Raw genomic sequence first — 22,239 nt, 5'->3', positions numbered from 1 at the left:
GACCAGCATCCGTCATAGTGTTGAGGAAGTAATGTTCCATATAACTCAATCAGACGCCCACCTCCATTAGTGGTTCAGATTGGCATATCTGCAGGGCACATATCTGCCCCAAACAACTAGCTCTGAGGCTCAAGGACATAAATTAGACAAAAGAAGTCTTTGCTAAAAAACGTTCTCTGAAGTCAGAGAACAACTACATTTTTGCCCTATTTTACCCTATATTTTGCATTAGCCATGGCTCCAAAAACATGCATTCACTTACATACATATATTTGGCAGTCATATTCTGCTTGTGTGTCTTTTAAGACATTTGTAGTGCTTAATTTATTGAGATTGCTTTTATGATCAAGTAACTACACTTTTTGTCCTATTTTGCACCCAAGGTTGGGAACTGACAGATGAAAATGACCCGATCTACTGGTCCCCTCACTCTTCCAGTGATTTGCTGACAGGTGAGTGGCTTTTGTTTAAGAGAGATAATACCACTGGGGTATTGACCTGAAATGACTGTCTCTTAGATACCCTGTTTTTACAAGTCCCAACACCAAAAATCTTTGGAAACAGAAAAAAAATCAAAAGAGATGTCATTCCTGTAACCTTGGAGATGGTGGGAGTGTCATTGACCCTCCCCAAAGTCCAAAGACATGGTCACTTCTGGGAAAAGGGTCAGTGTGGGGTCAGTGTGAGGTCACTCTAGGGCCACTAGGTATTGAGAAGGCCTCAATGTGGCCAAAACAGTGGACATGAGATTACTGCAGCCCGCTTAGAAGAGTGTGTGGATTATCACCGATTGGAACTTTTGAGAATAAAAAAATATGCAAAAACTCTGAAAGGACATCTTAATCTGATAGAGGAATGTTAGAGTAAGTATTATGAATATTAAAATGAGAAAATCAAGCACACTGTTTATCCTTAAAACCATTAAAATAGTATTTTAGCCTGTTTAAAACACCACCAATAATGACAAATTCTGCATATTCTGTGTATTTGTTTCATTTGTGTGGGCTGTATGTCTGATTTAAAACTTTTGCTTTTAAAATAGAATATTGGGTGACTTGGTTCTGTATGATATTATAAATTATTCATTAGCTTGAATTAACCATTCAGACCTGACTATAGAGAATTGATTCACACCCACTAATGAAGGTGTTTCGGTCACTGTTTGGAGTGACAAGGGCCACAGTCCAGATTCCCAACCATGGCAGCACCTTGACCACTCCTTTGTCCTCCGGACTCATAATGAATTCATAGGTGACCTAATCTCTTTATGTGACGGGATGGCTACTGTTGCCTTTCTCCTGGTCACTCCGGCGACCTCTGCAAGTGTTTATTATAGTCTTTAGCATTCAGCTGAAACTGAAGATGTCACAGAGGGACATGAATGCACCATCATCCTGGACAAATAAAAGGGACTAAGCTGAACTGACCAGGCAGATTGTTCTGGAAGACACCAGGCACTGGCGAACAGATTAAGGGTGTGAATGAAAGAGATGGAGAAGGAGAGATTAGCCGTGTTCCGTGCAGGATCATTTCCCCCTAAAACAGGACCACACACTGACACAGTCACTTCACCACCATTGTCTCCCTTAAACTGTCACTGAGGGCTCGGAAGCCATTGTTTACCAAATCCTCAATCATTTGGACAGCGCTGAGACCCGGATACCAACTCTTTGATTGGCACTTGTCAGTGCCGGTAGAATGGAATGACGTGTTGGGAAACTGAAGTCTAGAAAGGACAATCAGAACCATGAATAATAATCAAGGAGGGATTTTCCTCTTTTCCTCCACCCCTCCCTCTATTCTGCAGAGAGATAAAGGGAGAATGGCTTTGGGTGGCACAGCTGAAAGCCTCTTGCCTGCCTGATTGTGTTGTTGACGCTCATCCCTTTCTCAAACACACAAAGAAAGAGATACACGGTCGACCTTCTTGCTTCTTACTGGTGCGCTGGATGCTTGGATTTCCACATGGGAGGGTAGCCATGCGTGTGTGTGTGTTAACCAAGGGAGGTTTGTGTTTGTGCATTTTTGTCCTCCGTGGCCTTGTGAGCACTAGGGGAGGGCTAGATGAAGGATTTGACTTTGCCACTCTCAGCCAAATCCAGCTATCTGTCTCTTTCAGGCTGGCCAGTTGGTATGGTAACCTGGCGTGTGTGGGTTTAAGATGGTTTCTAAGCAGGTCAGTGCCTGGTTTCCAGCTTTGACCATTCAGTAATCACTGTTCTGCATTGGAGGATTAGGGAGTGTAAGAATAGGAGGTTTTACAGGGAGAGATAGGCCACACTGAATGGAATTAGTTGGGTTCGCAAATTGCCCTGTGAAACTTGATTTCATACAGCTGACGGGTTTGGAATAGGGTTTGTTAATTCTCTTCAAAATACACCTACCATTAAGAAACATATTGATTGAATCTGATGTTGACTCCAAATCAGTTGATGAAGTGAGTCAATCAATGCAGTGCATTTGAATCAATGTATTTGATGCTGAAAACCCTAATAAGTTGAATTTACTCAAAATATTCAAGGAAACTTGTGACTTCAAGTTAACCTAATGTGATCTTCTGAATGTGAACTTAACTCTTTAAGAAAAGTTAACTAGTTGCAAGTCAATTAAACTAAAATATCAAATTAAAATATCACTGCATTCACTTAATAATTTCATTCACTGCACTGCATTCACTTAATAATTTCAATTTAACTATCTCAAATTTATTTTAAAATCTTTTTAAATATGTATTTTATATTAATATTTTAGTTTTAATTCATATTACTTTTAAGTATTTATTTAAATAAATACTTTTTTTTATTTTTTTATTTTTTTTATGATAACTATTACAAGTCCCCATAAATCCCCATGCTTTGGCCAAGCATACATAATTTTTTAGCCAAAAGAAGTATATATAATGCACATATTTGGGTTTTGATTTCAGTGCAACAGCATTATGGTTTACAGAGTGAAATGTCATCAATACAATTAATAAACCAATTAAAATGTGCTGTCAGTGTTACTTTAGAGCAATAATCAATAAAATCTGATTTTAAGTTTGCTTAGTGGGTTAAACATACCTGAATTTTATCTCACATGTAAAGACTTGACAGCAATTTTCTTTGCAATAAAAATAACAAACGGCTACAGTGATTACCTGATAAAAAAAATTTGCATGAACAGAAAACTTTCCAACATCAGATCTGGCCAGCAACAGTGTGCTTGCACAGATATCTGGATTACAAGACCACACAGTCTTTGGATCGTAAACTATGAACCATAAAATAACCAGTTTGCCCTTGTCGGATTTATGCAAAGGTGCCTTGCTTTCTGTGTTCTTACATTGCTCATAACCGATCACAGATCTATTATGGATACTTTTCAAAGCTGAGCAGGTAATTAACTGTCCATTTTCACGTCTCATTTACCGTTTTGCAAAACCATAAAATATGGCCAGTGTTTTCACACCGTTAAGTGCGAAACAAAACATGATGTATTGGCATCTGTTAAGGTGAATGACCCAGAACTGTTTGTATCCAAATACAAAGCTAGTTGAAAAACAACCTTATAGTGGACAGGGCCTGTACATGATTACATGATCAGAAACAGAAGAGCAGCATAGGCACCTCCTAATATATGCAATATCTGATGATATCTAAAGTGTGTAACTATGTAAATAATCTTGATAAAAATCAGATCGTGCTGTCTTTTGATGGGCACATACCCATCATAAAAAGGAAATTCTCTTCCATACAATATTTGTCAGGACATCAGGCTTCCTCCAAGCATTCTTAATATTAATTATGGCATGAACAATTCATATTTAGAGCTATGCATATGTCAACTTTTTGTTATGGGAAAAGGCACATAATCAGATCAATGATCAACAATGATCAAAAGCAGAAATATCCTTGATTATCTTTCTGTTACAGGTTTTGTGTCGGCCCGAATTTTACACTGGGCATCAAGTGGTGACCCAACAAAATGCAAAAACTGTTTATCGTACAAAAGTGTTCTTAAAATCAAACTTTATAAATATTAATAATATTAGTATAATATTAAATAACATTTTTACTTTAAGTAAAAAATCTCGGCTGCCAATAATTCACTCCACAAAACAAATTGTGGTCGGTACAAACCATGTTCATTGCAAGTGAATTATTCTACTGTATAAATGTATTAATTAATGTAGCCTGGGTCATACTTTTTTAACTTTGCGTACTTTCGTTCATGGTTTTCAAGGATGAGATCATGATACCCAACCAATCCATGTTGGTATTTGTCTAATTTGGCTAGCTTTTACCAAGTGACAGGTGAATTTGCACAAAAATACCAAAGAGTTTGATTTGACATCAAGTACAAAACAATATTCAACTCTCTTTTAAAAGTTGATAGGCCAATTTATTTTGCTATATTAACAATGCACTATTATTTGGTTAGTTGCATTTTATTATTTGCATTTAGCATTTTTTAAGAACCACACATATCTCTAAAAAATTACATTTAGCATTGTATTAAGAAGTCCATTCTGTAATTTCAGAAAGCAACAAGATCTGTCAAGTGAGTGATAATTAACTGACCTCTGGAATTCATGTGCAGTTGTGTTAATCAGAATGAAAGACCTCATCTCTCACACACTGTAGTACAAAGCTACAACACAGTGCAGTGTTTTAAATTTAAATGGTGAAGAACACACAATCCACACACCCCCACAGGTTCAGTGCTAATCGATCTCACTCTTTGTGTCTCTAAACGCAGGAAGAGCTTTGTGAGGACTTCTCAATGAGTTCTAATGAAAGCTGCTAATTTGGGACCACTGTCAAATTAACAGACCTCCAGGTTTCTCAAGAGAGCATTTTGCTTTTAAATGGTGTCTTTCAGGAAGGACAGAAAATGTGATTATGAACAGTAAAGAAAGAAGGAAACGGAATAAGTGCATTTTGAAAGGAAGTGTTAAGGGGAACATTTGAGAATTCTGGCACAGAGGCCCCATTGGTATCTGATTCACAGAAAAAGCCAAGTATAGGTAAAAGAAAAAAAAGACAGAAGACATTGTCTGTGGTCTCGCGTAATGATAAATTAAAGGGAGTACATCTTATTCTGTAATTTTTTTTTAACAGTAAGTTTTAATTTCAAAATTATATTAAAATATATAAAAGGACAGGATTGTCACTAAAATTCGCAGGGCCTTTATGTGTGGGCCCACTTTTCCCCGGCCCAACAAGTAGGCAATAGACAGAGCCGGTCCTGCCTAATAAGAGACATATGCAGCTGCATAGGGCACCAGGGGCCCCCCTACCACTGGTTCAGTATAGCCATATAATTACTTGCAATAAGTGAAAATAGCACTGGGCACACAGACCAGCTATATGCATGCCAATAGCTCGATTAAACCTGTCAAATCTGTTAAAAATATTGCATACGCTTTAAATAAAAGACATGGAGAGATAAGTATGTGAATTTGACCTCACTCAGTCTAAGATCTGATGTGATGACATTAGTAAGATAACTGGTTAGTTGTGTGGGCAATCCGAGTTTGAGTCCTATTTCAGTATTTTCCCCTTATCGATCTATATAAGCGAAGACATACAGTACACGCCATAGGAAAGTCACTTATTTTAAATAAAAATTATTTAGACAAAAGATCTAAATAAAGTGTCTAAGAGGACTGTGATATCACTGAAAATAAACGAAGCATTTTCATCGTGATCACTAAAGGTTAGGCAGTGCAGAGAAGGGGGTGGACGGGTGCACGTATGCCTTTCATGGTATGAAATGGTGGCTTGTTCTAGCAGCTCAGCAGCTCATGGGCCAGCAGAATGAGGGTCACGGGAACACGTTTCCTGGACCTGAAGAAACTGCTCTCTCTAAAGCCACTCTTCTCATTTGAAGACAACAGTGACGAGGTACCATTATGTGACACATCAGGTGCGTTTCTTCCTGCTGCTAGCGATGTAGTGAAGTTCCGTCACAATAGCCTATTTATTAGATTATAATACTGTTTTATTATACACCAGGATGCAAATACCATATGCCACTATTTGCAGCAAGTGTTCTGTACCATACCTTAATTTGGTAATTTAATTATTTATTATTCATTTGCAGAGAATTTCATTAAATATATTTATTCATTTGTGCATGTGATGTGTGTTTGGTTAGTTTAAAAAATGGTGTTCTTCCTTTTTTGTACTTCTGAAGTAGTTATACCTGTTCTGATTAACCTTCGGTTGATAGTTTTGCATTTTTAAGCGTTACACCTTTAAATAAATAGACTTGTTTATTTGCACAATTTATAGGTGTACTTTGAAGGTAGGGGGGCCCCATTTTGAAAATCTGCTTAGGGCCCCCTGTAACAGGGTTCATTGTTGGGTGGAAAGGAGGACACTGGGACCGGCTTGAACAATACACGTAGACTTTAATATTCAACTTAAACACAACACAAAACTTTGCTTTTCAGCAGAACACTGACACGCAGACACACACAAACACAGCTCCGTGTGTGTCTCTCTCTCTCTGGCTTCCCAGGCTTCTTCTTATCTTTCTCTCCCGCTGATTGGGGCAACTCAGCAGCAGGCATGTACCCTCACGGCCTGGCCACACCCTCCACCTCTTCGCACCCCCGACATGCTAGGGCCAGCCCTGGCTATAGACCATTTCAAGGACTACATGTTGGTTTAAGGAAGTGTTGTCTTTGTCCCTTAAACATTTCCTGCCAGTTGTCAAACAAATTCAAAACAACAGCATGAGGCACGATTAACGTTAATAACGTTAGCATGATTGTCATAAAATGCCATTATTAAAATGTGAACCATGTTGTTCAGTGGCTGGATGATCTCTGGATGCCTTGTCTGAAAATAACGGAATTTACAGTGTTTAGATCTCAGAAAAAGTAACCACAAATGGACGCATGAACCGTAGCATTGAAGCGAGACAGCTGCATACGTGCAGTACTGAAAATTGTAGCACACATCTGATCTCTGGTGAACAAAATTTCTGCCAACGAATTGTACGTTTGAGAGTTTGAGCTCTATAAGTGACTATAGATCGCTCCCATTATAATGAATGAAGCCACGCAAGTCATTTACATTTAGTCATTTAGCAGACGCTTTTATCCAAAGCAACTTACAAATGAGGAACATAACAAGCAATTTGTCACACAAAAGTCAACAATATCTGCAGTATCGAACTGCTAAGTTCTCAGAGTAGCTAGAGTAGTATAGAAGTTAGTGTGACGCTCCTGTTCTCGAACCGGTGTCTCCGGCATGGGAGGCGGGAGCTCTAACAAGGAGGCTAAAGGTTATAGCCTCTAGCGTCAGTCGCTAGTGCACCTCTTGAAGTTAGGAGAGTGAGGTTTATACACAGTGCACAGCTATCTATCAGCTGGCCACCATTACATTAGCGCAGAGGAAAAAGATAAGAAAAGTATTTATAAAATTAAAAAATAAATCCTTATCTTGTTCACTGGTCACGCAGACAGCTTTATTGATTATAATAGGAGTGATCCAATATTCCAGATCTTTCTGCTGAGGAAATAATTGTGAGCTTCTAAACTGCGATACACTATGTCTCGTGTAGACGCTCAGTATCAACAACATGTCTGGATAAGTCACTTCTCATGATGAACTCATGATGTTCTGTATGTTCTACATATATGAAAATATGTTATCTCAGAGCCTTATTTAAAGGATCCGTTAATGATAACGGAAATGCTTCAGGGCTAGTAGCATTCTAGTTCCTTTGTTATTGTTTACTTCCTTGAAATGGTCTATATCATAGAGGACCTTATTAGGCCCCCACTCATCACAGAGTCTGGAACGACATTCCCGACGGCCCTAATTTAGGAATATCTTATATTCATAAATGACTGATCACAAAAAAATTGTGATAAAACCTGCCTGATGTGTGTTGATTAGTTTAGTAATCTAACATGCATTTTGTATGTTTGGATGTCTGTAAAGAAGGCCCAGCGAAGGAGGCAACCATACTGGAGCAGGCATGCCCAGAGATGAGGGACCATACTGGGGAAGAACAGTGCAGAAACAGGTCCATCAAACTCAGAGAGAAGAGGAAGAGGAAGAAGGAGAACAAGAAGACTGAGGAAAGGAAGTGTAAAGCACTGCAGATTTACTCCAAACTTCAGGATGGAAAAGACCCAACTCAGGCCACTCAACAGAGCCCATGCTCCAAGTTTGAGGACTGTAAGTATACTAAACCAAATAGAAAAATTCCTAGTTTTCTCTAAAAGTTCACCCAAAAATGAAAATTCTGTCATAATTTCCTCATCCTCATGTTGTTCCAAACCTGTATGACTTTTAAAAGATGTCCCGTTTGCTGGTTTCAATACAATAGCACTTGATAGTACCTCAATTTAAAGCTTAAAAAAGGACCCAAAAGTGTCATAAAAGTAGTGCATGCAACATGTGCATCACATTCCAAGTCTTCTGAAGGCATACAATAGGTTTGGGTGAGAAACAACACGAAATTTAAGTCATATTACTGTGAAAATATTGTGCATGCAAAAGCGCTAGGAGAGAAGCTCGCCTGAGAACTTGCGTTGTTCAGTTCTAAAACAGGATGAACTATTCCTTTAAATTTGTTATTACATAATTATTAATTATTAATAATTAAGATTAATTATTTATAAGAAATCGATAATAATAACTATAGTTAAAATATCTGTAACAAATAGAGACCTAGCAAAACTTGATGTGCAATTACTCGGAGTGCAGCATTCTGGTGTATTTATTCTACTTTCATTAAAGCTGAAGTATGTAACTTTTTTGTGTTAAAATACTTTCTTCTATCCCAGCTTAATGTGCAGAGACAACTATAAGTAAGCCGTTCGTAGGTAAATTTTTCTCAGAAACTGTAAGCACTGTCTTTCAGTGGCACAACAGAAAATTGCTGTTTAATTTGAGCAACCCGCATAGACCCGCCCTAACAGCGTTACTCAACCAATGGCGTGAGTTGGGGTCGGGGCTATGTCTTTGTTTGACCAACGGCAGATGGGGGGTGTGTTCAGAAAACTGTTTTGAAAACATTTTCTTTTTGCAATTACCTTTGGTGGCTCTAGTGGTACAGAAATTACTTCAGCTTTAAAACTACACTATGTAACTTTTGGCCCTCTAGCGGTTGAAGCATAAAACCGCAAGTTTCTTGCAGAGGAACACTTTATGTCAGTTGTGATTCGGCACTGCTCTTTTGGCGGATGAATCTCATGGTTTGAGCGAGAACCCTGAGATTACCTGCTGATCAGGGTTTATGACGAGCTATTTTCATGTTGATATTGTGTTATTTTCTTAAACATTTATAACCGATATTGCTTACTTTGAGGAAGATAAACAACATGCTTAATTGTATTTTAATATGATTATTAAAGTGTTTTATCCACTTAAAAATACAGCACACATTAATGTTTGCATTGTACTACACATATCAATTTAAGAGGTGAAACATGTCTATCACCCCTGGAGTTCGCTAGCTCGCTAGTTCGAATCCCAGGGTGTGCTGAATGACTCCAGCCAGGTCTCCTAAGCAACCAAATTGGCCCGGTTGCTAGGGAGGGTAGAGTCACATGGGGTAACCTCTTCGTGGTCGCTATAATGTGGTCCGTTCTCGGTGGGGCGCGTGGTGAGTTGAGCACAGATGCCGCGGTGGATGGCGTGAAGCCTCCACACGCGCTATGTCTCCGTGGCAACACGCTCAACAAGCCACGTGATAAGATGCGTGGGTTGATGGTCTCAGACGCGGAGGCAACTGAGATTCGTCCTCCACCACCTGGATTGAGGCGAATCACTATGCGACCATGAGGACTTAAAAGTGCACTGGGAATTGGGCATTCCAAATTGGGTGAAAAAGGAAAAAAAAAAAAAAAAAAAAAAAAAAAAAAAGGTGAAACTTGTGAAATGGCTAATATGAGTTCAGTTGAAGACATTATATTTTTATATTACAATCTACTGCCTCAGTGGAGAAGGTGAGTGAACCATAATACTACAATAGTAGGTCTATGCACTGCATACAATAACACTGTATTATAAAAACACAAAATGAGGATTTAATGATGAAATACTTTATTGAACATTAAAATAATTCAAAGAAATATGCAGTATCACAAATATAATTAAAGAAAAAATGGTTTAATCATTTATTTGGAAGTAAAGTTACAACACAGAGTTGGTTACTCGCTAAACAAAATAATATACAGTACATTACTGTGCTATGAAATCGATTCATTAAAGCATAACAACCCTAGCAGTAAACATACCCACGCATTACAGCAGGTAAATAACTTTACCAAACAGTTAAAAACTGTTAAAAATACATGAGGAGAATGATTTCACACCGCTGCTGAACAGCTGTTGCACTAGCTTCCCACTTCTCCGACACTCAAGCGAGTGGCGCCAAAGTTGGACCTTCTTTCTGAGCTTAAGGACATGCTGTAATCACGCAAGGACGAATGACGTATGCCTGCGATTTCGTGCCAAATCTGTTCCGACAGTTCTAAATAAAAATCTCTATTGTAGACATACCGTAGTGAATCGGGGTAAGGCAAAAACATGGTTTGGAAGACGGGTTGTTGGTGTATTCGCTCATTAAGGAAATTTTGTTCATTTCTAACCAAAAAATCATACATAGTGTATCTTAAAGAGAAGTATTTTCACTGTGTTTTTATTGAACATAGGGTGGACTAGGAACAGACTAATTCTATAAGTACTGTAAACTAGCAGAAGAACATCAGATTGCAAATATGACTTTTGAATGAGTAAAAGTCATTGTTTTTACATGCTGTTTTTATATGTTTCATCCTACTCTCTTCTAAATATTGGACCCTCTGAAAGCTTTAATGATTTGAAAGATCTACCACTCTGTAGCATCATTCCCAAGGTGATTATTTACAACAATTTCCAGTCTGCCTGTGTGAATTACAGATATCACTGCAGTCATAAACATCACTGCATAATTTCTGTTGATTGACGGTCCTTTCAGTAGGCCACCATTTTCATTACAAGGACAACAAAACTGCTCACGCCATTTAAACACTGAGCCCCGGCGCTGTAATTTGACACTGTGTACACTCTCCACTCTGCCCACCATCTCGTGTTTAGTTTTGAGCTAGGAGCTTTGCACTTGATTTTTTAATTAGCTGTGCTTTGGAGTGCCGTTCTGCTGGTTTGGGCCGATAGTCCCAATTTGCCGGCTGCGTTCCTTTTCATGATTGGATGTGCAGTTGGAGTGCCGAGGAGAGAGGGTGTGTACTGAAGGTCAAGGTGAAGGGGGTGGAGCCCCAGCAGGGTCATGGGAGGTCATGGGGCTGTGATGCTCTTGTGTGAATGCAGGGGCATTGTGTGAATAGGCCTGATTGGACTGGTCCGTTCAGCTCCTAATCAAGCACAAGAGGAGGAAGCACGCAGCTGTCGTTCACATCAGAGATGAGTGTTGCTCTTTGTGTGTGTGTGTGTGTGTGTGTGTGTGTGTGTGTGTGTGTGTGTGTGTGTGTGTATGCATGAAAGTGAGAGTTTGAAAAGGAGAGTAAAGAAAAAGATAAAATGATGTTGCATTGTTTAATGTCCACAGCAAAATGTGTTAATTCAGTTTCATCTATTACCAATCTGACCAACATTTGTCAGTTTAAAAGTGTCGTGTGTAAAGTCACAAAAAATTTTCCTATCCCATCTTATATGCAGAGACGTCTATAAGCAAGTAGGTTGAATTTTCACCGAAAAGTGTAAACACTGTCGCTATTCAGACATTGCTCTGATTGGTTGAGTATCCCGATCAGCCCGACGTAGCAAGAGTTTGAGGTAGGACTTTCTGTTTGGTGACCAATAGAAGACAAGAAGGAGTGTTTGGGAAACCTGAAAACAATAATTATATTTGCAATTCTGCATGGTGGTGCAGAAATTACACTCTTCAGCTTTGTACTGTAGTTCCCTCTCTCTGTACTCATTATTCCTGTAGGATCCTGAATCATGACCACATTCACTCAGACGTGCATCATAAATTGTGTGTACGAATATGTGTGAGGCCACTCAGACACTTGTGAGTGTGGCTTCTCATTAGGGACTGAAAAGCCTTAATTGGACGTAATTTGTACCCACTCTCTCAATACTGACCAGAAAATCAATGCACAAATAACAAGTGTCCCAAAATAGGTCTGGCCTTCCCCGTTCTTTCTTTTCTGTTTTCCCCTCTCTCTTTATTTCTCTTCTTCTTTACCTGTCCCCTGTTCTTTGTGATTTTCCTTTCGAAGGCCCCTACCTGCAGTAGTTGTTTAGTTATTGGTTGGATGTGTATAGAGTACGTATGTATATCTGGGTATGTTAAAAATGGAATACTAGGGGAGACTCTGCCTAGTTGTCACTGGGGTTCTATCTCAGTCACAATGAGATATGGAGTCAAAAGTCCAATTGTTCAAAAGTGTGTTTTCTCTAGCAGAGGTTTTCCATGTTGGTTTCATACATCTAGTGCAAAACCCTCTTAAATAAGTAACATTTTACTGAATTATGCCCCACAAAGTAAATTTTCCCCAATCGTCAGATATTTGTTACAGTCCTTATGACAGGTGTTTTTCATCAAAGTCAAGTTGGGGCATGTTGTCACACTTTTATCAGGACAGGTTGTCACTTGTGTTTTAAAAGTCTTAAATTTAGAAAATGAATCAATTACAATTTTTATTGGTCAAAACAGTGTTTTGATATTTTTTTACGTTACCTTTTCCATTTTTGTGATTTCATAACTGGGGCAAGTTGTCACAAAATGTCATTGTGTGTTTAATTAACTGTATCTTTTTATACAGTGGAATATCGGTGGCAATATCCATGAAAATGTTCAGTAGATTTTTTGTAACGAAGACTTTAAGGTATGTGTGGCTATGCAGAAACTGACTTTCAAAAATAATCCTATCATAGCACAGTATACTGTATACACCTTTTTTTAAATATGTGAAACAGATGCAATATGCAGTGATAAAGATTTATAACGATAGTATGCTAAATATATGTCACATGATCTCATCACATTATAAATTGAATTTGTTGTGTGGCGCTCAGTAAATAAAAATTGCATTTTAATCAGATCTTGTGTAAAAATGTCTTCTCCAAAATCATTTGGCAGTACAATCAAATAATGCGTCAAGAACAAGAGGTCAAAAATTGCATTTAAACTTACTTCCGGCTCATTCATCACACTGGAAATGGAAGGTGCTCTACTATACTCTGTGCATCATATTCTGTTGTATACTGCACATTTTGGCAAATGTAGTAGGCCTACATCATCAGGTCATTTGCATATGTGCACAATATACATATTGCATTCTGCAGAAGTAGTATGAAATGTATGGTAGTATGATGTTCTGAACAAAGCCCTTATCTACAGTTCCTCTGGTCACTTGGAGAAAATATAGATCTCTGATAAATGTCAGTGTTGACAGGAAACACCTGGTGGACCTGAGATTGCCCCACCCTCACACACACACCGTGTCTGCAATTGAAGTTTGCTGGTGGTTAGCGTTCAGACTGTGTAGGAGGCTGAATTTGTGGTTTGCGCTGTTGTTTTCTCACCAGTGAATGTCTTCAAAAGCTCAGCATCCTGAAAGACCTGAGAGTGAGTGTGCGTTTGAATGTACGCGTGTGCGTATATGTGTGTGTGTAGGGTACAGTGCCTTTATGTAAGCTCTATTTGCACAATCCTAAGCGATGGAATAGCTGTGTGTATTTACCATTAGCTCAGAGTGACTAGGCAAACAAACAGTCGCACTATTGATAAGCACGGAGCATGGAATATGCTCGCTGTTTTCAAAGCTCGCAGCGAGAGAGAGCGAAGTGAATCTGTCAAAGACTCTATTATGCTGTGTCCAAACAGAGTGGGCTTTTCCACAATGCCCTTAATAAAGGGACAATGTCAAGGAGAGCCGTGGCAATAATGGCAGATGATTTGGCCATTGTGGGGGTTATCGCTGCAGATAAGTTATAACAGTTGATTTGCCCTTTATGGAGTTATCACTGGAGATCAGGGTGTAGTGGTTTGTAAAGGATTGTGGTGTGCATGTTTGTGTGTTTGTGAGAGTACATGGCATGCAGCCAGCAGGAGGAGTGTGGTGCCTGCGTGTGTCTTTGTTTGTTTTCCCCTTACTTTTCATGGGAAGTGAAGGGGCGGAGCCACGTGTCTGGCGGCCAACAACAAAGTTTGCTCAAGAGGTCTGCCAAATTTTGCCCCCTGCACTTGTTCAAAGGAACCAAAGTACAGTGCCAACTTTTGAGTAATCAAGAAGCACTGCGGAGAGCTGGACAACCTGCATAAGTTATTTGTCAGTTGGGTTTGTTTCACGGCATCCAGCACGTGGCATACAGTGTATAGAAAGTGTGTGGTGTAGGACAAATGTTTTTAGCCATAGGACGGCAGCTATAGCGGCCACAAGATGTATTTGACATTTTTTTCTCAGAACTTATAATAATTTAGACTTGTCCCTTCTTTATTTAAAAAAAGAAAAACAAAAAAATAAGAAGAAGCAAAAATCATGGTTACAGTAAGACACTTACAATGAAAGTGAATGGGGTCACTCCATAAACATAAAATACACATTGTTTCAAAAGTATAGCCACAAGACATAAACAGTACACATGTTAACAAGATTTTAATGTGATAAAATCCCTTACTAACCTTATCAGTGTAAAGTTATACCCAATATTACAACATCTTTGTCATGACAACGAAAACCCCCTGTAATATGTCGTGGCTATACTTCTGAAACTGTGTGTATTTTATGTTTATGGACTGGCCCCATTCACTTCCATTTTAATTGTCTTACTGTAACCTCGTTTTATTAATGAATGAGGGACGAGTCGAAAAATTTTTTTGTGGTAATCAACATTACACCAAAATATTGTTGATTGAGCATAACTTATATTGAACATTACAAGATTTTTGCTTTTTTTTTTTAAGAAATGGAGGGGCATGTTGAAATAAATGTTTGTGAGAATCAACATTATGCAAGAAAATGCTGCTGAGCTGAAATTGTATTGAACCCGGAATATTACTTTAAAGGGATAGTTCACCCAAAAATAAAAATTCTCTCATGATTTACTCACCCATCTGGTATCCCAGATGTGTATGACTTTCTTTCTTCTGCAGAACACAATTGAAGATTTTTTGAAGAATATCTCAGCTCTGTAGGTCCATACAATGCAAGTGAATGGGTGCCAAAATTTTAAAGCTCCAAAATCCAAATAAAGGCAGCATAAAAGTATTCCATATGACTCCAGCGGTTAAATCCATGTGTTCAGATACGATATGATAGGTGTGGGTGAGAAACAGATCAATATTTAAGTCATTTTTTGTCATAAATTCTCCTCCCTGCCCAGTAGGGGGCGATATGCATGACGAATGTGAATCACCAAAAACAGAAGGAGAAAGTGAAGGAAAAAGGGCTTAAATATGTATATATTTCTCACACACTTCAGAAGACATGGATTTAGCCACTGGAGTCGTCTGGAGTACTTTTATGTTGTCCTTATGTGGATGTGGATTTTGGCAAATGTAAAAATTTTGGCTACCATTCACTTGCATTGTATGGACCTACAGAGCTGAGATATTCTTCTAAAAATCTTCATTTCTGTTCTGCCAAAGAAAGAAATCCATACACATCTGGGATGGCATGAGGGTGAATAAATGGAGAGAATTTAAATTTTTGGGTGAACTATCCGTTTAAGTTTGACTCAAGTGTCGAAATACTTTTTTGGGCCACTGTACATAAACGGTATATGATGTTTAAAAAATCATGGAATCGATCCTTCACTTTCCAATCCAAGATTCATCAAGGGCGGGGGGGGGGGGGGATATATTTTAGATATTAGCAATAAAATGAAGTTAACCAATGTATTTATAAAAAATAGGAAACACTTCATATACCAAAGCAATATAATGACTGCTCAACATACTGTGTATGCCAGTGGTAATATTTTTTTTTATTACATCTTAAAGGCTATCAATATAAATGAAGAATTCTTATGAAAATATTGATATTTTTGCTTTTCATTTTAATGAAATAATAATGATTCATTTAGCTTTTTTTTAGGTTTGAAAACTTTTACAAGTCAAAAATGCAGCAAAACAATCTAGAACCTTGGTTTGAACGTTACTGCATTCAATACATACACTTTTAATAGCTACTGTCCATCATTGACCTATACAGTATGTAGAGCAACCCCAATCAGAGAAAAGGGGTCATAGTCTCCAGACTCAATATGACCTTGTTAGTAAACTATTTAAGGGAGTTTTTCTGTATGATGATGAGCATAAACAAAGCTATGGGATTAAAAATGGAACTCAAACAAACACGGGTACACAACGGGCCCCCCAAAAACACAATGAGTCTCTGTTTGTGGCAATATTGTATATTTTTGAGCGGGAATGCATGTGTGTGTCAGAATGTCACAGCATCATCAACATTCGTAAAAAACATGTTTAAATTGAAATGTGAACAAAAAGAATACTTGTTTTGCTCATAGCTCAAAAGACTTTTCAGTTGTGTTAAAGTATCAACTTTGTCTCAGATGTTTCACCAAAAATCCCTTAGGAGAAATAAAAATAGATATAAATGAGATAAGTGTTGACATATAGTAAGAATGTAGAACTATAAAATTATTGTGGGTAGCATAGCTCATTTAATTTAGTCTTTGAATAGTTTAAAATGTTTGAGTTCATATTGTAATCTCTGACTTTTGATTGCAGACTTTGGTATCTTGGCAAATCTGAGCACTGACTTCTGTGAGAATTCTCTTCTGCAAATCTAGAGGAGACTCATGAGATTACTGGGGTCTTTTTCTCAGGAGACTTCATTAAAAAATCTCCATTTGTCCTCCATTTAATATCATTGCTGTCTAGGAGAAACAATTGTAATATTGAAGAGATCCCTTTTGTGATTTTCTTCCCTATGTGAGACTAAATTACAAAAAACTTTAGTATGGACTTAGACCCTAACACTTTCTAAGACAGCAAAGAATCCCTCATATGTAGAAGGGCAGAAATGAACATACATTATTCAATGGCTGCAGACATAAAAGAACAACCAGCAATCAATGTATTGCAGTGGGACAGCTGTGGAGCTCTGCCCTAATGACTGACTGTTAAATGGGTTGTGACTGCAGCTTTCTATGGCGTCTTCAGTCTTTTGGATAGAATGATACAAGCTTTAGGCTGTCAGCCCTCATATAGGAGTGACTCTGTCAAAAAGGGAGCAACAAAGCATGGACACTCAAATGTGGGTGACTGGGTGCACGCCGCTCAGCTCTTGTCACCCCTGTCACACTTCCCTTATTCTTCGGCTTCCATTTGCTACTGAATTGCTGTCACTCCCCTTACAGTTTACGAACGAAGTTCTGTTCTTGCAATCTCTCGGCCTCTCTCTCCACCTCTTTTTTTTTTTTTAAGACTTCTTCTCTTGATTAACATTTTATGCTAGGCTTCACACCAAAGGGCCCAACCTGTGCGCTGCAAAGCCCAGGGTGGAAAAAAAGCCATCAGCCGATGAAGCAGAATCAGATAAGGCTATCAAGTGGGAGGCGTTAGCCCAGGAGCTTTGTTGCCCCCTCCATCCCCCGTCCCGCACGTTTGCCTGTGCTTTCTCCCTCAATCTCTCACTCCACTGCACCTTTTGTTCCCTTAATTCCATGGCGGAGAGCCCCAAACACACACACACCATGTGCCACAATCCCTGTGTGGACCGGTGGCCTGCAGCAGGCAGGACTGAGGTGGGACGCACTGCTCCAATGGGGTCTAAGAGACATCTATGGTGGAGTTTAATGGAGGACTATAGTGGAGTTCAAAGGCCTCGGGAGGAGGTAAAATAAGGGATTTGGTATAGCTACAGACAGACAAAAAGTAGTGCAGGCATAAATAGACCCGAATACTGGCTTATTATTTTACACCGTGAAGAAGAAGATAACTGAAACACTCACACAGATACCACAATAGTGACTAAGTTTACGAGAGCCTTCGTTAAAACACAAATTTCCTTTAAACATGATTGCAGCAGGACTTATTCTTTTATTCTTTTTTACAGGTTTTCGCCTTTTTAACACTGCAAAAACAGAAAAACAGTTTTTTAATCAGTAATTTTATATTGTTTTCCAGGATAGTACTTCAGCATTCTTATAACAAAATTTTGTGAGGTTTATGCTATAGATGCTTCAAAATAAATATATACAGTATATATATATATTATATATATATATATATAAATAATTATATACACTGGCAGACAAAAGTTTGGAATAATGTACAGATTTTGCTCTTATGGAAAGAAATTGGTACTTTTATTCACCAAAGTGGCATTCAGCTGATCACAATGTATAGTCAGGACATTAATAACGGAAAAATAACTATTACAATTTGAAAAAAAGATTTTTCAGAACTTCTTAAACTACTTCAAAGAGTTCTCATCAAAAAATCTTCCACATGCAGCAATGACAGCTTTGCAGATCCTTGGCATTCTAGCTGTCAGTCTGTAAAGATACTCAGGTGACATTTCACCCCACGCTTCCTGTAGCACTTGCCATAGATGTGTCTGTCGTGTTGGGCACTTCTCGCACACATTGCAGTCTAGCTGATCCCACAAAAGCTCAATGGGGTTAAGATCCATAACACTCTTTTCCAATTATCTGTTGTCCAATGTCTGTGTTTCTTTCCCCACTCTAACCTTTTCCTTTTTGTTTTTCTGTTTCAAAAGTTGCTTTTTCTTTGCAGTTCTTCCCATAAGGCCTGCACCCCTGAGTCTTCTCTTTACTGTTGTACATGAAACTGGTGTTGAGCGGGTAGAATTCAATGAAGCTGTCAGCTGAGGACATGTGAGGCGTCTATTTCTCAAACTAGAGACTCTGATGTACTTATCCTCTTGTTTAGTTGTACATCTGGCCTTCCACATCTCTTTCTGTCCTTGTTAGAGTCAGTTGTCCTTTGTCTTTGGAGAATGTAGTGTACACCTTTGTATGAAATCTTCAGTTTTTTTGGCAATTTCAAACACTGTACAGTCTTTATTCCTCAAAACAATAATTGACTTACGAGTTTCTTTTTTTGCCATTTTTGACCTTATATTGACCTTAAGACATGTCAGTCTATTGCATACTGTGGCAACTCAAAAACAAACACAAAAACAATGTTAAGCTTCATTTAATGGACCAAATAGCTTTCAGCTGTGTTTGATATAATGGCAAGTGATTTTCTAGTACCAAATTAGCAATTTAGCATGATTACTCAAGGATAAGGTGTTGGAGTGATGACTGCTGGAAATGGGGCCTGTCTAGATTTGATCAAAAATGACTTTTTTCAAATAATGATGGTGCTGTTTTTTACATCAGTAATGTCCTGACTATACATTGTGATCAGCTGAATGCCACTTTGGTGAATTCAAGTACCAATTTCCTTCCAAAACAGCAAAATCTGTACATTATTGTGTGTGTGTGTGTGTGTGTGTGTATGTGTATATATATATATATATATATATATATATATATATATATATATATATAAACAGTATTTTATATATAATAAATCATATCTAAAAAAAATTACACACACACACACATCTGTCTATCTATATATCTATCTATCTATCTATCTGTCTATATAGTCTGAAACCAAGTCTTGTACAATTTTCTTTTTCAAGTACATTTATTTTTGTTTCCTGTTTTAAGGATGTCCATCATAAATAGAAAAATACTGATAAATGTACAGTCAGTACATTTAAAAGTTAACAGAAACATGAAATTATGTGAGGGGGGGACAGGGTCAGGACATGATACAGGCCATATTCAAACCTGCTTCCCCAATGCACAACTTTACGCTCCGGCTGTATTTTTTAAAATAGGCTAGACACATTTGAGCCACAGTCCATGTAGAACACACCTCTCAAATTATGATTCTCCTGCCTGAACATATGTTAAAGAGAGAAACCAGACCAATACACATGTGCGACCCCACCAGATCAGATCCAGACAGTGGCAGCGGGACCACAACAGCAGATTCAGTGTCTTGGGAGCATCAAAGACAGATGACAAGTGTAGATAAAGAGAGAGTCATCTCCATTCTTACAATACAGTTCAGCTCAATGATCCGAACACATCACTGTTGCAGATTTTAAGCCAAATCCCAGCACTGCTGAGGGACTGGGGTGAGACCACGGCTCAGAGTAGCTCCAGCTTGTCGCAGTTATTTGCAAACAGATGTGTGTCCCTGGACCAAGAGGTTTTGATCAATCAGGCCTTAACAAGTCAAGTTGACTACATGCGAATGTAACGCTTTGCATGAGAATGGGAGAGGCCATGCAAGGCCCGCGTTTGATTAGGGCTAAGCTGATAAATGGCAGATTGAATCGGCCCCCTGTGAACAGGGCGCAGCTCATTGGGCCCAGTGCTTTAAATCCACAGTGATATCAACTCTTTCCTCCCTATTCTTCTGTCACACTGCTGAATAGATCTATTATTCAGAGGATTCTGTCTATCATTCTCTTTCGTTTCATGTATTGGAGTGGCAGCAGCTTAAACTAGGTCTCCACTGCTTCCTTTCCCCCATTTTTCCTTCTTTCTCTTTAACTTTCCTGTGTTTATCCTCTTTTCCTAACTCATCAAGACACTACACTCGGTTTTCATTCTAACAGACTTCATCCCCATCTGTCTGTTTTCTTTAAAAGCTCAGTTCTTAAAGGTGAGCCCTTAAGAGGCCAAATTTTCTGCCTCTCCCTGTGCGTAATGCCTCAGTTTGTGAGGTTGATCTCATTGTAATTCATGGGCCTTGCATCTAAATGATGTTATTCTTGGCCTCGTGCATCTATTGTGTGAGTTAATAATTTTATTTTATTTTTTTTCTAATTCACATATTTGAATCTGTTGAATCAAAAACATGCAATTAAACACATAAACAGTCACATAAACAGACTAATCAAGCTACTCTGAGGCAATTTATTGCATTACTTGATACAGAGCAAAACATATTAATTTTATTATTCTGAAACAAACTCTAGAACTGATGAAGAATTCTAGGCCACTTCCACACTAATACATTTTCATTTGAAAATACATTGATTTTGCTACATTTACACCTCTCATCCACACTGAAACAGCATTTTCTCCACAGAAAACCAAAACTTTCCAAAACACTCTCTATGACCGGATACTTTAGAAAATGATGACATTAGCCAGAGTTCACATGGCCCCTGGTATGATGAGGAAGAAATATTTCTTTGGAAAAATTGTCTTGAAAGCTAGGATTTTGAAGGGGAAAGACCATTTTTCTTTCAGAAAACACAATTAGTGCCATGGTTAATCCATTTTTGCTACTAAATGTAACTTTTGTACTCCGCTACAGCTTGCTTGTTCATTCTTCACTCAGTTCAAATGTGAAAAATGACTTCTTTTATTGTTTTGTTTTGGGGGTTTTTTCTATTTCCTGCAGTTGATTTCTTGGCAAAGTACTGCATCCTCAGTCAGGAGAAGCTGACAGTGTACAAAAAGGCTTTTGAGGCTGTAAGTAAAATCAAGATTTACACTTAAACTAATTTTGTTTTACATAATGGCAACATTAAAAAAAAAACAATGATTTCACTAATTGTTTTGCTCATTCTGGATATTATTTTGGTAATAATAATAGTCACTACTGTCTATCCGCAGGCTGATAGTGATGGAGATGGTTATCTGACTTGTCTCCAAGTGCTGCTAGCCCTGAAAGAAATCATTCCTTCAGAACTTCTGACTGAGGAGGAAGAAATATATGTGTACAAGGTGAGAGACAAGGTTTCTCTCTCTCTCTCTCTCTCTCTCTCTCTCTCTCTCTCTCTCTCTCTCTCTCTCTCTCTCTCTCTCTTTCTGTCTGTCTATTTATCTCAGTTTATCTCTCTGCTCTTTTTCACTGTCTTTTCAGATTCTGGAGCTGGTTGATTTCAAAGTTACTGAAGGCCTGACAGACCTGCGTCTGTTTGCAGTAGTAGCCAGTCTGGCCGAAAAAATAGCCATACTAGAGTGAGTTGACAGGCCAAGTTTTCAACACACACACTTACTACACACAATAGCATTGAAAGAGGAGTCACTGACCTTCCATAAATAAGGACAGACAGCCTATGAGTGTTTTGTGCAGCACGTGGAAGACAACAAATACAATGCAAGTTTCTTACAAAAATCTAGGGCTACCCCTGACCAAAGATTTTCCTAGTCGACTAGTAGTCATTAGTTTAAGCCATTAGTCGACAAGTAGGCCTTAGTTTAAGCCATT

General features: G+C 38.4%; 1 protein-coding gene across 1 annotated transcript in view; it reads left to right on the top strand.

Moving 5' to 3' along the window:
- The window catches only part of LOC127436607 (uncharacterized), an 87,125-nt gene that overhangs the window by 51,671 nt on the left and 13,215 nt on the right, over positions 1-22,239 (top strand). The window contains exons 12-16 of the mRNA XM_051690861.1: positions 384-452; positions 7,941-8,180; positions 21,427-21,497; positions 21,642-21,752; positions 21,892-21,989. Of these exons, the coding sequence (XP_051546821.1) occupies positions 384-452; positions 7,941-8,180; positions 21,427-21,497; positions 21,642-21,752; positions 21,892-21,989 (589 nt within the window). The remainder of the gene's footprint in view (positions 1-383; positions 453-7,940; positions 8,181-21,426; positions 21,498-21,641; positions 21,753-21,891; positions 21,990-22,239) is intronic.

Source organism: Myxocyprinus asiaticus, chromosome 47, assembly GCF_019703515.2.
Source record: "Myxocyprinus asiaticus isolate MX2 ecotype Aquarium Trade chromosome 47, UBuf_Myxa_2, whole genome shotgun sequence".
NCBI lineage: Eukaryota > Metazoa > Chordata > Actinopteri > Cypriniformes > Catostomidae > Myxocyprinus > Myxocyprinus asiaticus.
Note: the sequence above shows the minus strand (reverse complement) of the source record. Positions and strands in the feature narration are given on the sequence as shown.